The 15,838-nt window shown below is 40.1% G+C and overlaps 2 protein-coding genes across 2 annotated transcripts; both read right to left on the bottom strand.

The window, feature by feature from the left end:
• Positions 1-320: 320 nt before the first annotated feature.
• On the bottom strand, positions 321-4,082 carry LOC118349403 (uncharacterized protein K02A2.6-like; the record flags this gene model as incomplete). The annotated part of the gene is made up of 4 exons (XM_035693807.1): positions 3,287-4,082; positions 1,725-3,202; positions 1,371-1,427; positions 321-566 (listed from the first exon to the last, which is right to left on the bottom strand). Coding segments are annotated over exons 1-4 (2,577 nt in total), but the record flags the coding sequence as incomplete, so codon positions are not given.
• Positions 4,083-10,909: 6,827 nt separating this feature from the next.
• Positions 10,910-15,598, bottom strand: LOC118349402. Its single transcript, XM_035693806.1, is given in 5 exon segments — positions 10,910-11,023; positions 11,026-11,742; positions 12,873-13,363; positions 15,239-15,291; positions 15,423-15,598. Coding segments are annotated over 5 exon segments (1,551 nt in total).
• Positions 15,599-15,838: the final 240 nt, after the last annotated feature.

The following is a 15,838-nucleotide window of genomic DNA, read 5'->3' as shown; positions in this document are numbered from 1 at the left end:
TGAATGCGTTCAGGGTCAACAAAACGTGGCTCTTGCTGTCCAAAACTCTTCTTCAACGAAGACACATGAAACACATCATGAACATCCCCAAAATAATCCGGCAAGGCAACTCTATAAGCAACAAGCCCAACTTTCTCTACGATCTGAAAAGGGCCAACATATCTTGGACTAAGCTTTCCTTTCTTACCAAAGCGCTTAACCCCTTTCATAGGAGAGACTTTAAGATAAACCCAATCACCTTCTTCAAAGGATAAGTCTCTTCTTCTTGTATCTGCGTAACTCTTCTGGCGACTTTGCGCTTCTGCCATTTTAGTCCTTATAAACTGAACTTGATTCTTCATTTCTTGAATTATCTCAGGCCCAAACAATTTGCTCTCGCCGACCTCATCCCAACACAAGGGCGATCTACACTTCCTTCCATACAAAGCTTCATACGGGGCCATCTGAATGGAGGAATGAAAATTGTTATTATAAGAGAATTCAATAAGCGGTAGATGATTCTCCCAACTTCCTTGAAATCCTATGACACAAGACCGCAACATATCCTCCAGAGTCTGAATACTACGCTCTGATTGACCATCAGTTTGAGGGTGATATGCACTACTAAACTTCAACTTAGTGCCTAAAGCCGCCTGCAAGCTCTTCCAAAAATGGGACGTAAACCGCGGGTCCCGATCTGACACGATACTCTTGGGTACTCCATGCAAACGCACTATCTCCTTGACATATAACCGAGTCAACTTACCCAAAGAGTCGGTATTATTAACAGGCAAGAAATGGGCACTCTTGGTCAACCGATCAACAATCACCCAAATTGAGTTCTTCCCATTAGGAGTCCTCGGCAAACCCACAACAAAATCCATAGAAATATCATCCCACTTCCACTCAGGAATAGGGAGAGGTTGAAGTCTACCAGCAGGTCTTTGATGCTCAGCCTTCACTCGACGGAACGTGTCACATTTCTTAATAAACAAAGCGATGTCCAACTTCATTCCTTCCCACCAGAAATTCCTCTTTAAATCTCGATACATCTTCGTGCTTCCTGGATGAACTGAATAAGGAGCAGCATGGGCTTCTGCCAAAATTCGCTCTTTAAATTCAGAATCTCGGGGAATCACTGTACGATCCCGAAATCGAAGAATACCATCCTTATCCAAGCTGTAATGCAGGGGTCCTCTAGACTTCCTGACTCTTTTCCTGATAGCTAACAACTTAGGATCCCTTCTTTGAAGAGTCTTCAATTCTTCAAAATCCACTACTCGGACATCCAAGACTGACGATAACAATTCCTCTTGCTGTGAACTCTCGATAAGAAGTCTCCTCATTCCACAAAGGAGAGAGTCCAGATCTGATGACTCTGCTTCATCCACTTGTTGAGATTTCCTACTCAAAGCATCAGCGACTAGATTCGCCTTTCCTGGATGATACTTGATCTCACATTGATAGTCGCTAATCAGCTCTAACCACCGCCTCTGTCTCATATTGAGATTCTTCTGAGTAAACAGATGCTTCAAGCTCTTGTGATCAGTATAAACTTCACAGGCTTCACCATACAGATAATGCCGCCAAATCTTAAGAGCAAAAACTATTGCCGCCAACTCCAAATCATGTGTGGGATAATTCCTTTCATGAATTTTCAGCTGACGAGATGCACAAGCAACAACCCGTCCCTCTTGCATAAGAACGCATCCCAACCCGAATTTGGATGCATCACTAAAAATCACAAATGGCTTGTGTGGCTCTGGAAGTGCCAAAACAGGTGCCATTGTCAATCTTCTCTTCAACTCTTGAAAACTTCTCTCACATTTGTCAGACCATACAAACTCAGTATTCTTCCTAGTCAAGGCAGTGAGAGGTCCTGATAGTCGAGAAAAACCTTCCACAAATCTTCGATAGTAACCGGCAAGTCCCAAGAAACTTCGTATCTCACGAACTGTTGAAGGGCGAGGCCATGACAAAACAGCTTCTACTTTACTAGGATCTACAGACACCCCTTCTTGAGAAATCACATGTCCAAGAAACTTAACTTCTTCTAACCAGAATTCACACTTGCTCAACTTAGTGTACAATTGATGCTCTCTTAATTTTCCAAGTGCCAGACGAAGGTGGCAAGCATGCTCTTCCAAATCTCGGGAATAAATCAGAATGTCGTCAAGAAACACCACCACAAAAGAGTCCAAAAAGGGTCGAAACACCCGATTCATTAAATCCATAAAAGCGGCAGGAGCGTTCGCTAACCCAAAAGACATCACTTTAAATTCATAATGCCCATACCTCGTCCTGAAAGCAGTCTTGGGCACGTCCTTATCCCTTATCCTCAGCTGATAATACCCTGATCTCAAGTCAATCTTCGAAAAGACAGCTGCTCCCTGAAGCTGGTCAAACAGATCATCAATTCTTGGAAGAGGGTACTTGTTCTTGATAGTCACCTTGTTAAGCTCCCGATAGTCTATACACATTCTGAGAGTACCATCTTTCTTCTTGACAAACAATACAGGTGCTCCCCATGGCGAAGTACTAGGCTGAATAAATCTTTTGTCAACCAATTCTTGCAATTGAGTCTTCAACTCTTTTAACTCGGCCGGTGCCATGCGGTAAGGAGCCTTATGCACAGGAGCCGCCCTGGGTTCCAGATCAATAACAAATTCCATATCGCGAACGGGAGGCAATCCAGGTAACTCGTCCACGAACACATCGGGAAATTCTTCCACCACTGGAATATCCGCTAAAGATTTCTTCTCAGATGGTGTAGATACGACTTGGACCAAAAAAGCATCTGCCCCACAAGCTATATCTCTCTTAGCTTGAACTGCTGATATAATTGATGGTCTTGCCTTTAACTTACTTCCCACGAATTCCAAATAATCCCCATCCGAGAGTTGAAAACCAATTACTCGGCTTCTACAATCAATATTCGCAGAATATCGATACAGCCAATCCATACCCAAAATTATATCAAAACCAAGCAACTTGAATACAATCAAATCCGCATCCAGTGTCCTTCCACCCAGATCCAAAGGACAACCCAAAGCAACCTTGGAGCAACACACGATCTCGCCATTGGGAAGAGCCACAACTAAGGATTGCGGTAGAGGTTCTGTAACCAAATTGCACATCCGTGCAAACGTGGCAGACACAAAAGATTGGGACGCCCCAGAATCAAACAAAGTACAAGCATAAAAATCATATAGACGAACTCTTCCTGATGCAAACACAACCACCAGACAAATTCAAAAAACCCAACCACACCAAACATTAAATCCAAATAAAATAACAACAAACATACCAGTAATCACCCCAGCGTCGTGGGTCTCTGGAGCCTCATAATCCACATCGCCTGGAGTCACTGCATAGACCCGGGCTTGTACCAACTGTCTCTGGCTGCCCCTTCCACCTCGTCGACCTCCTCGTCCTCCTTGGCCACCTTGAACTCTTGTAGGACACTCCCGAGCAAAGTGACCTGGCTGGCCACAATTATAACACTGAATTCCCCTCTGACCACAATCGCCCTCATGGGCTCTATTGCATCTAGGGCATACTGGAGTCCGACCCCCTGTACGAACACCGGAGGTTGTATGTGGACGGGTCCCGGTCCTCTGAACAAACTTATGCGGCGATCCAGAACTACTTCCTTCACCAAGATAACTCCGTCTTTTCTGACCCGGAGGGGAGCCCACTACAAAGTTATTCTCTCGCTCTGCGTTACTGGTCAAGTCTACCAACTTCTGAAATTCCATAATTTGAAGACAAGCCACTTGTCTGCGTATTTCGGGGCGCAGACCCTCCATGAAACGCTCAACCTGCAACTCTTCTGAGGCAATAAGGTGAGGAGCGAACCGTCCAAGCTCCATAAATTTCCTTGCATACTGCTCAACAGTCATGCCTCCTTGAACCAAATTATTGAACTCCCGAGCCTTTTGCCTTCTCACCGAAACAGGAAAGTATCGATCATCAAATTCCTTTTTAAACCGCTGCCAAGACACAGCAGCCAAGGATCCTAACTCCATTTCTAGGAGTGACCGCTTGGTCTCCCACCAGTATGCTGCTTCACCCTGTAGCATATAGCTTGCATACAAAACCATCTGGACCTCAGTACACCCACAGACTTCAAAGGTTCTTTCCAAATCTAGGATCCTCCTCCCCAGAAAAGGCAGGAGTCCTATGCGCCAGGAAGCGCTCATAGGTGCACCCCACTTGGACCGCTCTATTTAGATCTCCTTGCAGCGGTCGGAAATTCTGCTCGAACAAGTCTGACATCCTATTCAACGCCCTCGCAATGGCATCATTTCTTTCACCCCTGGGTAGCTCATCCTCGGGCACATCAGCTTGCCTTCTTGGTCTCACCATAGTCTTGTCATAGAGCAACCTCCAACCCCGCTTAAATCCAGATAAAACCAAACTCAACCGAAAGCAACACAAAAATACAATAAGATAAAATTAAATTAAATAACATCAATTAATATAAAATAACAATAAACTCATAATATCACATATTTATTTTAAAATAATCATTTAACTTACAACACTTAAAAAAAAATTATTTTAAAACAATAAAATAATTTCTGGTACTATCCTAAGGGACATGTGGTTTTACCCAGAGCCGAACTGCTCTGATACCACCTGTGGCGCCCCGACCCCCATGTAGAGAAAATACGGGAATCGAGACGCCGGGATGATGACAACACGGTCACACATCCCAACGAAGTGCCAGTGTGTGTACATGCAACGGTGTACAAATAAAAATATCGCAGCGGATAGTCATCTAAGTACTAGAATTTAAATACAAACTAAACATCAGTAAAGTTTTAAAAGCAGTTATACAGTCATCCAAAATAAAGTTAACACATGTCCCAAAAATACAAAAGGGTAAAATAAATAACAAGCTAGTGATCCCAGATCACTCCTCGGGCGGAGCCGTCTCCTCAAGCTCACCCTCCTCTTCCTCATCTGCATCAAAATCTGCGTTACCACAGAATGGTACCGCAGGTAAGTATAACCCAAAAAAATAATATCCTCATGAATAAAAATGCATTAATGCCACCAACATGTATGCATATGAAGAAATATGCATTTTCCTCAAAATATCATTTTCCCCGAAAATGATTAATTTTCCAACACACGCCAAAATCTCATTTGGCCCAAAAATAATCCGTAAAACATTTTCCCAGAAAATGAATTACACAAAATCCAACACACGCTATTTTCCCAGAAAATAGTCCATTTTTAATGTATGCACCATGATCTCCCCTATGGGTCATCCGCACACCCTGGCTTCGTAGCGATGCCCACTTTCGCGCCCAACACGTTAGTGGGAAACATCCACTACACAACGAGCGATGCCCAGTTCCGCGCCCAGCGCGTACGTAACCAAGCATCCTCTAGTCCCCGCCAGCAGAAGGACCACGGAGTCGGCACGAATCTCTCGTCCGATCCCATTGTCGCCCAGCGACAATCCAGGGGACGTTACTCAGTTTATTCCGCTCCCGAGTAACCAGAGGAGCTCCACCGAGATAATGCCCCATCTCGGCTTGGGGTTCGTGATACACACGCACCCAACAAATCATTCACATGAAAACCCAGTTTTCATAAACACATGAACATGAATGCAATACACGAAAACCCAGTTTTCCTTTACAAACATGAACATGCATGAAATAATGAAATGCACATGAACCAACCAATCCAAAATCCATCAATAACCAATATCCAATAACCAATCCAATCCAATCAAACCAACAACTCCAATCACAAATCCATCCGACCCCCGTACTCCTCGGACTCAATCCGGCATGCCAAAAAATACAGTGAAATGGGTTAGTGCAAAAATACATAAAATTCATGAGAATTCTTTGGAGAAATACTTACAGCGCTATATGATAATTTCCGGAGGATCACGAAGCTGAAAAAGGCGACGTCTGAGCAACACCACAGTGTAAAATACACTGTGGCCGTGGGTCACAAATACCCACTTTCCAACGGAGACAAACGAAGACCCCAAAATGATAGGGTAGGGCCTAGAGAGGTCGGTGAAGCCAATGGTGGTGGTGGTTTGCCGTGGATGACGGCGCAAATGGTGGTTTAAGGCCAAAAATGTACAAATCGGAAATGGACTTGGTGGGGCTTCACCGGTGACGGATCGGAGCCGGGGTTGGGTCCAATGGGTTGCCAAGAGGTCGGGGATGAAGTGGTAGGAAGATGGTGGCCAATGGTGGCGCGACGGCGGCGCGCGAAGGAGGTGAAGGCCGCGGCTTCAAGCCGTGCGTGGAGGCTAACGGCGGCGAGTTAGGGGCTGAGGTTGGTGGGGGTTGATGACCGGCGGGAGGGGAAGCTACTGGGCTGGGCGGTGCAGGTCACTGCGGCAGTGGGTTGGGGGTGGACGACGGAACGCACGAGAGAGAGGGAGAATGCAGCTCGCGCGGGAAGAAGGAGAAATAAGGAGGAAGAAAAAGAAAAGAAAGAAAAGAAAAGGAGGAAAAGAAAAAAAATAGGAGAAAAGAAATGAGGTCCAATCCTCATAACTTGGGTAACAAAAATGATCCAACGGAAACGACTTTAAAACCATAAGTTAAATAAAATAATTTAAACGTAATGGTAAAGTCAAATTGAAATAATTAAATCACACAGTAGTTAATTTAAATATTAAAAGCAATTTAAATGCATATAAATAAATAAATATCAAGAAAGCACATAAAAATAATTTTCACCAAATTAAAAATCTTAAAAATAACCCAATTAAAATCCAGAAATTTTAAAACAAGAGAATAATTTTTTTGAATAACATAAAAATAATCCTTCAATAAAAATACACTAAAATACGGGGTGTTACATAAACGAAGTCTAATAAATTCATCAGTAGTGGTTCTATTGATAAAAGTAGTACAGGCCAACTCAAAATCTGTCAAATGCTAATAAGGACTCTCAAAATCCATCCCGTGAAACTGAGGTATCACTGACATCATGCCATGCTTAATAGAAAAATTAGGTGCATCATCTGGTAAATTAATGCATGATGGTGTAGTGGTGCTAGTGGGCTGCAAATAATCCCTAAGAGTGCGTGGTGCAGGTGCAGCCATAATTTGTTCAATTTCAATGTCCTCGTCTGTAGAAAAAACAGAAGAGCTATCTATCTCCGGACTGTGTATACTACTCTCAGTGCTCGATGTAACTCTAACCAACCTATTTGAATTGCCCCTCATCCATAACATGAAACATCAGTCCAAATAGCATAAGTAAGGCCCAAGTGACTGAGTAGTAGATGACAAGTGAAAAGTATAATCAGAGATAAGATAGTGAAATAAACATTTGAGATAAAAATAAAAATAACGAGCCTAAATTTACGTCAAGCAACAATCCCCGGCAACGGCGCCAAAAATTTGACTCGCTCAAAAATGAGCAACACAAAGGCTATCCCAAGTGCAGGAGAATGTCGTGTAATAATTAGGAATAAATTCCTAGATTGTCTCCTCATGGAAAATTACTTAAAATCAAACTCGTTTAAAATGGTGAAAATATTCATAAAGAGAAAATAAAAGTAGTGGTATGTGCAATGAATGGAAGAGTGCAACGGGAATGAAAAGGGCACTAGTCATGGACTAGATTCATATTTTTGAATTTTTGAGTGTCGAAATTAAATGTAAAAGACTAACAAATTGAAATTAACAATCAAGGAATCAACTAAACTAAACAATCTTAATTAGTCTGAAAATTAAATAATAAAATTGAAATTATTTAAGTCCTAATTAAGCTTTAATTAATCTAGTATGCAATGGAACTAAGAGATTAATAAAACTAAGTTAAGAACTAAACTAGATTAGAAAGTAATTGACAAAATACGAACTAAGAATTGAAAAGCCCCAAAATCAAGATTCTAGAGTTCATCCTTGTATTCAAATCACAAATTCTCAAAATCAATCCATAGCAATTGTAATCACTGTTAAACGAAAGCTTAAAGAAGGTAGAAAAATAAATAACATCAAGTAAATAAACAGCAAATAAAATACCCAAAGGTCTAAGCAAAATATCTCAAAAATACATCACAAACTTTAAACTAAAATTAAATAAATAGTAGAGAGTGAAAAGAGCAAGCTAAATGAATGGAGATAAAGATGAAAAGCAGTGGAGGAGGCTGGGCAGCTACAGTGGACCCTTCAAGGTTCTTCGACGGCACTGTGTGCGTCTCCAAAAAAAAGAAATATGTTGTTCCGTCCCTAGCCTCCAAACGAAAAATCCCCAATAATAAAACTCGTGCCTCTTATGCCAAAAGCCCTTCCTTTTTTCTTTTTGTTTTCTTTTCGTAAAGCCAAAAGGCCCGCATGCGTAAAACTATCTTGAGTTTTAGTTTTCAAAATGCCAAACTATGCAGCCGTTTAACTCCAAATTGCCCCCACATGCTAAAACTCAACTTTTCCTCAGAACCCCAAAATAGCTTGGTCCCACGTGCATGTGTGGCTCTAGAGAAACCAAAAAAAACCTTTTTGACTTTTGTATTTTCTTGGTTTTACATTTCTTGGCCTATATAAAAAATTAATAAATAAAAATTAGAAAATAAATAAAATAAAAAAGAAGAATAGAATATCAAAAATTTGTTGTGCATGTGAAAGCACACTATCCAATTTCATCACAAGTTATAAAATTAAGCATCAATCATGCTATTAACCAATTTAAATCACAACTCAAATTTATTCATCTTAACCATTTCTCCATCTAAAACCAATAATAATGAAATGAAATAATTAAAATATATTGGTCCTAAACGTATAAAATATGCAATAACTCAGCTTAATCACCCCCTGCCCCTTCTAAAATGAAACATTATCCTCAATATGTGAATGAAGAAGAGTAAATGAAGAGATGTTACCTTGGTAGTAGAACTTAACATTTGAAAGATGTAAAACAAGAAAAAAAAAAGAGTACGTCCTGCAGTGCAATCTAGTTAGATATTGAGGCCAATAGTTTTGAAAAAAAAAAAAAAAACCTTCAGGAAAAGGGAAAGAGCAAAGAAAGGAAGGAAAAAAGAAGAAAACTACAAAAAATAAACAAAGTTATTGAAACTTGCAGTTTGTGTTGGAACTTGGTCAGTTGACAATTGGTTCCTATAATGGGATGGATGAAATTTCTGGTGCATTAGTCCCTAAGAATGGCTTCAATCTATGGCTATTCACCTTGAAAGTGTTACCATTTTGAGGGTTTGTTATTTCTATGGCACCATGAAGAGAAACTGATTTTAGTAGCTATGGCCCACTCCATGGAGATCTTAATTTTCCAGGGAACAAATGAAGCCTAGAATTGTAAAGAAAAACTTGTTGATTAGGTTCAAAATTTTTTCTAAGGATGCTTCAATCATGTAATACCTTCATGTGTTCCTTGGCAAGCTTAGAATTCTCATATGCATCCCTCCTAAGCTCCTCTAACTTAGACAATTGCAACCTTCTCAAAGATCCAATTTTTTTCATGTCAAAATTAAATTTTTTCACTGCCCAGTAAGCTTTGTGCTCAAGTTTTACAGGGAGATGGCATGCTTTGCCATAAACCAGCCTATAAGGGGACATACCAAGTATAGTCTTATAAGCAAATCTATATGCCCACAAGACATCAATCAATCTCAAAGACCAATATTTTCTTGAGGGGTTAACAATTTTTTCAAGAACATGCTTAATTTCCGTATTTGCTAATTCAACTTGGCCATTGGTTTGTGGGTGATAGGGGGTGGACACTTTATGATGGATCCCATACTTCTTTAAAAGTGATTCTAGTGGTTTGTTACAGAAGTGTGTTCCATTATCACTGATTATGGCCCGGGGCATACCAAACCTGGACACTATGTTGTCTTTTATGAATTTGAGCACCACTTGGTGATCATTCTTTTTACAAGGGATGGCTTCCACCCATTTGGACACATAATCTACGGCTACCAAAATATAAACATACCCAAAGGATGGGGGAAATGGACGCATGAAGTCCAAACCCCAGTAATCAAAAATTTCCAAAACCAAGATTGAGTGCAAGGGCATCATATTCCTCCTAGTTATCCCTCCTAGTTTTTGACATGGCTCACACCTTTTGCAGAATTCAAAAACATCTTTAAACATATGGGGCCAATACAAACCAGATTGTAGGAGTTTAGCCATTGTTTTCTTTGCAGAAAAGTGGCCCCCACAAGCCCCATTGTGAAAAGCAGATAGGACAGAAGATATCTCATTGTCTGGGACACATTTACAGATTATTTATTAGAATAGTATTTGAACAGGTAAGGGTCGTCATAAAAAAAATATACTTTACCTCTGATTTGAACCTTTTTAGATCCTGAGGAATCCAGTGTGGAGGTGTTTTCCTTGTTACCAAGAAATCGACAATATGAGAATACCACGGTGTATTCTCAACTAAAAGTATTTGTTTATCAGGAAAAGATTCAGAAATTGACGAAGAAATATCATATTTAGTGACAATTATTCTAGATAGGTGGTTAGCCACCACGTTCTCCACTCCCGTTGTGTCTTGAATTGTGATATTGAATTCCTGCAAGAGAAGCACCCACCTAATCAGCCTTGGCTTAGCATCTTTTTTTGTAAACAAATATTTCAAAGCTGCATGGTCTGTAAAGACAACTACAGGTGACCCTATAATATAAGTTCTAAATTTCTCTAGAGCAAATACAATGGCCATCAATTCTTTTTCTGTCGTGGAGTAATTTTCTTGAGCCCCAGTTAATGTCTTACTGGCATAGTAAATTGCATAGGGTAGTTTGTCCCTACACTGGCCTAAGACAGCTCCTATGGCAAAGTCACTGGCATCACATATGATTTCAAAGGGGAGAGACCAGTCTGGGGGTTGCATGATAGGGGCATTAGTGAGTATGTGTTTGAGCTGGTCAAATGCATTTTGATGTTCTACTGTCCACTCAAACTCATTATCATGCATAAGTAACTTGTATAAATCTTCTATAAAATCCAGTATGTCCTAAAAATGATCTAATGTCCTTCACAGTTTTAGGTCTGGGTAGCTTAGAAATCAGGTCTATTTTTTTTATTTATCCACTTAAATACCCTTTGAGGACACTATGTGTCCTAATACTATACCCTGTTGAGCCATAAAATGGCACTTTTCCCAGTTGAGCAATAAGTTTTTCTCCTCACACCTGGCCAAAACAGCTTGCAAATTAGTCAAACATTTCTCAAAAGTGTTCCCAAAAATTGAGAAATCATCCATGAAAACTTCTAGACCAATCTCAATTAAATCACTGAATATGCTGAGCATGCACCTTTCAAAAGTTGCTGGGGCGTTACACAACCCAAAAGGCATCCTTCTAAATGCAAAGGTTCCAAATTGGCATGTGAAGGTAATTCTATCTTGGTCTTCAGGTGCTATTTCAATTTGATAATAGCCTGAGAACCCATCTAGAAAACAATAAAATGCATGTTCAGCTACCTTCTCCAAGACTTGGTCAAGAAATGGCAAGGGAAAATGGTCTTTCCTAGTGGAAGCATTAAGTTTCCTATAGTCAATACACATTCTCCAGCCTGTAGTTACCCTTGTGGGGACGAACTCATTTTCTTCATTTTTTATTACAGTCAACCCATATTGTTTTGGAACCACTTGTATGGTGCTGACCCACCTAGTATTAGAGATGTAGTAAATAATACCCACATCCAACAGTTTAAGGACCTCCTTTTTAACTACTTCTTTCATTGAAGGATTGAGTCTTTGCATTTCTCTAGAAGGCCTGGAGTCCTCCTCCAGGTAAATCTTATGAGTGCAAATAAAAAGGTTTATGCCCTTAATGTCAGCCAAGGTCCAGCCTATGGCATTTTTATGTTTTATAAGGACCTTTAATAGCTCTTCTTCTTGTCTATTAGTTAGACAAGAAGATATAACTACAGGCAAAGTGTTATTAGGTCCTAGAAAAGCATACTTGAGTTCTGTGGGTAGGGGCTTAAGGTCCAAAGCTGGACCTACTCCTTGGCTACCTCCTTTGTTGGTTATGATGGGCCTAGCTACTCAACCTTGGGCATCCATGCTGCTGATTGTCCTACATGAAACACATGCAGTGATTGGTCAGCAGATTCTAGTGTTTCAAAACCTTCTTCAAAATTTTCAGTAATTAGAGGGAAAGATTCTGAAATAATGCCCTCCAACAGATTCACTTCTTAAGGCTCCTCCACCTCCTAAGGTTGTCTGCACAGATTAAATATATTAAGTTCCAGGGTCATATTGCCAAAATTGAGTTTCAGAATCCCACTTCTACAGTTTATTAGGGCATTAGAGGTAGCCAAAAATGTTCTTCCCAAAATTACAGGGGCTTTAAAAGCTAAATTAACAGACAACTTCATGTCAAGGACTACAAAATCTACTAGATAATAGAATTTATCAACTTGAACTAGAACATCCTCTACCACTCCCCTTGGTATTTTAATTGACCTATCAGCTAATTGCAAGGTTATGGAGGTTGATTTCAATTCTCCCAACTCCATATTCTCATATATAGTGTAAGGCAACAAATTGACACTAGACCTTAAGTCTAGTAAGGTGTGGCCAATTTTTGAACTCCCAATGATACAAGCAATAGTAGGGGATCCAGGGTCTTTAAATTTAGGAGGTGTGTTGTGTTGAATTATGGCACTGACATGCTCAATGAGAAATACTTTTTCCTTCACACTCAACTTCCTCTTAATTGTACACAGGTCCTTTAAAAACTTGGCATAAGTGGGAATTTGTTGAATGGCATCGAGTAAGGGTATATTGACCCTTACTTGTTTGAACACTTCTAAGATCTCAGCTTGATTTTTTTCTTTATGTGAAACTGTTAGCCTAGTAGGGAAGGGTGTTGGTACTTATTGAGTTGTTTCCTCAACTTGAATAGGTATAGTGTTAGAAACCTTACCACTTGTGCTCTCAGGACTAGGGTTTTCAAAAGTTTTACCACTCCTTAAGGTGGTGACAGCTTTTACTTGCTTCAAGTTAGAGCCCTCCCCCATTTCTGACACTTGATGAATTTGACCTTGAGGATTGGGTTGGGGCTGGGCAGGGAATTTCCCTTTCTCTTGGATGCTCAGGGTTGCATAAATTTTGGTCAAGGTCCTTCTGATGTCATTAAAGGTTTGAACATTTTGTGTATTTATTGATGCTTGCCCTTGCATGAATTGCTGGAGGGTTGTTCCCGTTTGCTGGACAGTCTCCTCAAGGTTTCTCCTCTGACCAAAATGTGCTGCAATAGGATATTGAGGTGGCCCCGATGATGTTGAATTTGGATTGGTTGTATATTGGGAAGGACCGGGTGCATGAATGGGGAGTTGAGCTGATTGCTCATTCCTCCAGCTGAGATTTGGGTGGTTTCTCCAATTGGGATTGTATGTGTTGGAAAATGGACCTGGAAAAGATTTAGAAATAAAATTAATAGAGTTAGATTGATCTAGAAGGACTTCCTTAAAAGTTGGAATTGTAGGGCAGTCACTTGACATGCCTTATTTCTTCATAGATATTGCATTTCTCTGGGATTTTCTGAATAACTTGAACTTCATTTACTTTGTTTGTATCTATGGTTTCCAATTTCTTAGAAAGCATAGACACTCTAGCATGCAAATCATCCACCTCTCTCAAATTGTATTTCCCCCCTCCAGTTATTTTTAAAGGTTCAATTCTATCATACGCATCTGAAACATCCTATGACTGGGCATTTTTAGACAGGTAATCAAAGTACTCGAAGGCCTCTTTTGTGTTTTTTATTAAAGAACTCTCCATTGCACATTGTCTCCACGAATTGTCTCATCTTAGGTTGTAAACCCTCATAGAAAAAACTTATTATCCTCCAGTTTTCATACCCATGATAACGACAAACATTGAGTAAATCCTTGAACCTCTCCTAGCACTAATAAAAGGTTTCAGTGTCTTTTTGGGCAAAATTCATGATCTGCCTCTTAATTGCATTGGTTCTGTGCATAGGAAATAATTTTAAAAAAAACTCAGTCTGCATCTCTTGCCATGTTCCGATGGATCTAGGCCTCAAAGAATTTAGCCCGGTCTTGGCTTTGTCTTTTAATGAAAAGGGAAATAACTTGAGTCTGATCACTTTTTCAGTACAAGTTCGATCCATAAAAGTTGAACAAACTTTCTCAGATTCTTTGATGTGCAAATATGGGTTCTCGGACTCCACCCCATGGAAATGAGGTATAAGGGGTACCATGCCAGGTTTAAAATTGAAATTATTTGCATTAAGAGGTTGTATAATGCAAGAGGGTGAGCTAGTCCTAGCAGGCTGCAAATAATCTTTGAGAGTCCTGGTATGATTCCCCACTCTCCTCCCATCTTGTTCTTTCAGCAAGACTCTCAGAAGATGACTCAAATGAAAGTGACTCACAATCAGAGTGTGTCACAGAATCTGATCTGATCAATCGAGAAGAATGATCTCTACTCCAAATAGACATGCAATTGCTCAACCCCAATACACAACTAACACCAAGCTTTGGTGTAAAGTGATAGCAGTAAAAAAGAATGATGATGATAGTAGGCTTTTACAGAGAATGTTATTCACAATAATCAAAGGGAAAACAGAGAAAGCTAGGGTCAGAGATCACCAGAGTGTGAAGAGGTTCACACTTAGTCCCTCATTTCTCTACAGTGTTCTGATTGCTCTTCTATTTGCCTTTAATCCCCGGCAACAGCGCCAAAAACTTGGCTCTTCTTTTAAATTACCTCTCATGTGCAGAAGGTGTCTTACTTGTGTATAATGAGAGTCCCAAAGTCGATTTCACAATGATTTAGATAAATTCAATGCTATGCAATTGTTTCTTGGAATAACAGGAAGTAAGAAGGTCAAATATGAGATGGGAAAAATATCTTTCAATCACTGGGCAGGTTTGTAAGCCAGGCTAGATTATTCATACGAGAAAATTCAAGGGTTTGAGAAATAGTTATTGCTTCTTTTCTGAGAATCCTGATGCGAATGAGATGGATTTGGATGCACACTAAAATTTATAAAAAAAAAAATAGCTAAAGAGACTGAACTCTCTGTATTGATAAAGAAGAACAAGTTTTAAAACTCAAACCCAATATTCTGAAAACTTTTCGAAAAGAATACCTAGGCTTCAGGTTTCCTTTACACAGAAGGATTTTAGGGGATTTTTGCATTCCTCAATTACTATCAAATGCTATTCCAGTCATGATAAAAGCATTTGGATGATGTATATGATTAAAACACTAACAAAATATTTCTGGATAATCTCAACAAATTTCACATCAAACTGACAATCAACATACAACTCGGGTTTAGGGTCTGTATCCCTTAAGCATTCATCATGCCTTCAATAAAAAAAATGGATCAAAGAAGATGCAGAGAAACCCTAATCCCAGTGTCTATAAGAATGACAAAAATTTATGGAGAATACAACTTAAAACCAAGAAGAAATCAAAACTCCCAATTAAAACCCTACTGCACTTCAGATGCCATTTCACTGCTAATCCCTGCCATGGCTTCTGGTCTATTTGTGTTGAGGGGAATGAATTCCAACTGCTCGTTAGGTTCCACCTGTCTGAGCCTCTTCTCATCTTGGACCTCGCCTTCGGCTGGTGAATAGACGGGAGGTGGTGGTACGGTGTAATCATCCATCGTAGGGCAGACTGCGCTTACCACGCCATTCGAAGGCATCCCTTCCGGGGTGTGCTCGTACCTTTCTTCCGCAGCATCCCCTCTGATCCCGGGAGTTTCGTTCTCTCACTGGTCAGCTTCCATGTTCATCAGCACTATTGTGGGCTTCCAAGTTGTCTAGAACGGGTTATCGCAGGCATACAAAGTACATGCAAGATCTATAAGAATCCCACAGACATCGCCACTATTAACTTCGTGTTT

This window comes from Juglans regia, chromosome 9 (genome assembly GCF_001411555.2).
Source record: "Juglans regia cultivar Chandler chromosome 9, Walnut 2.0, whole genome shotgun sequence".
NCBI lineage: Eukaryota > Viridiplantae > Streptophyta > Magnoliopsida > Fagales > Juglandaceae > Juglans > Juglans regia.
The sequence above is the reverse complement of the archived record's forward strand: the minus strand, read 5'-3'. Positions and strand labels throughout refer to the sequence as shown.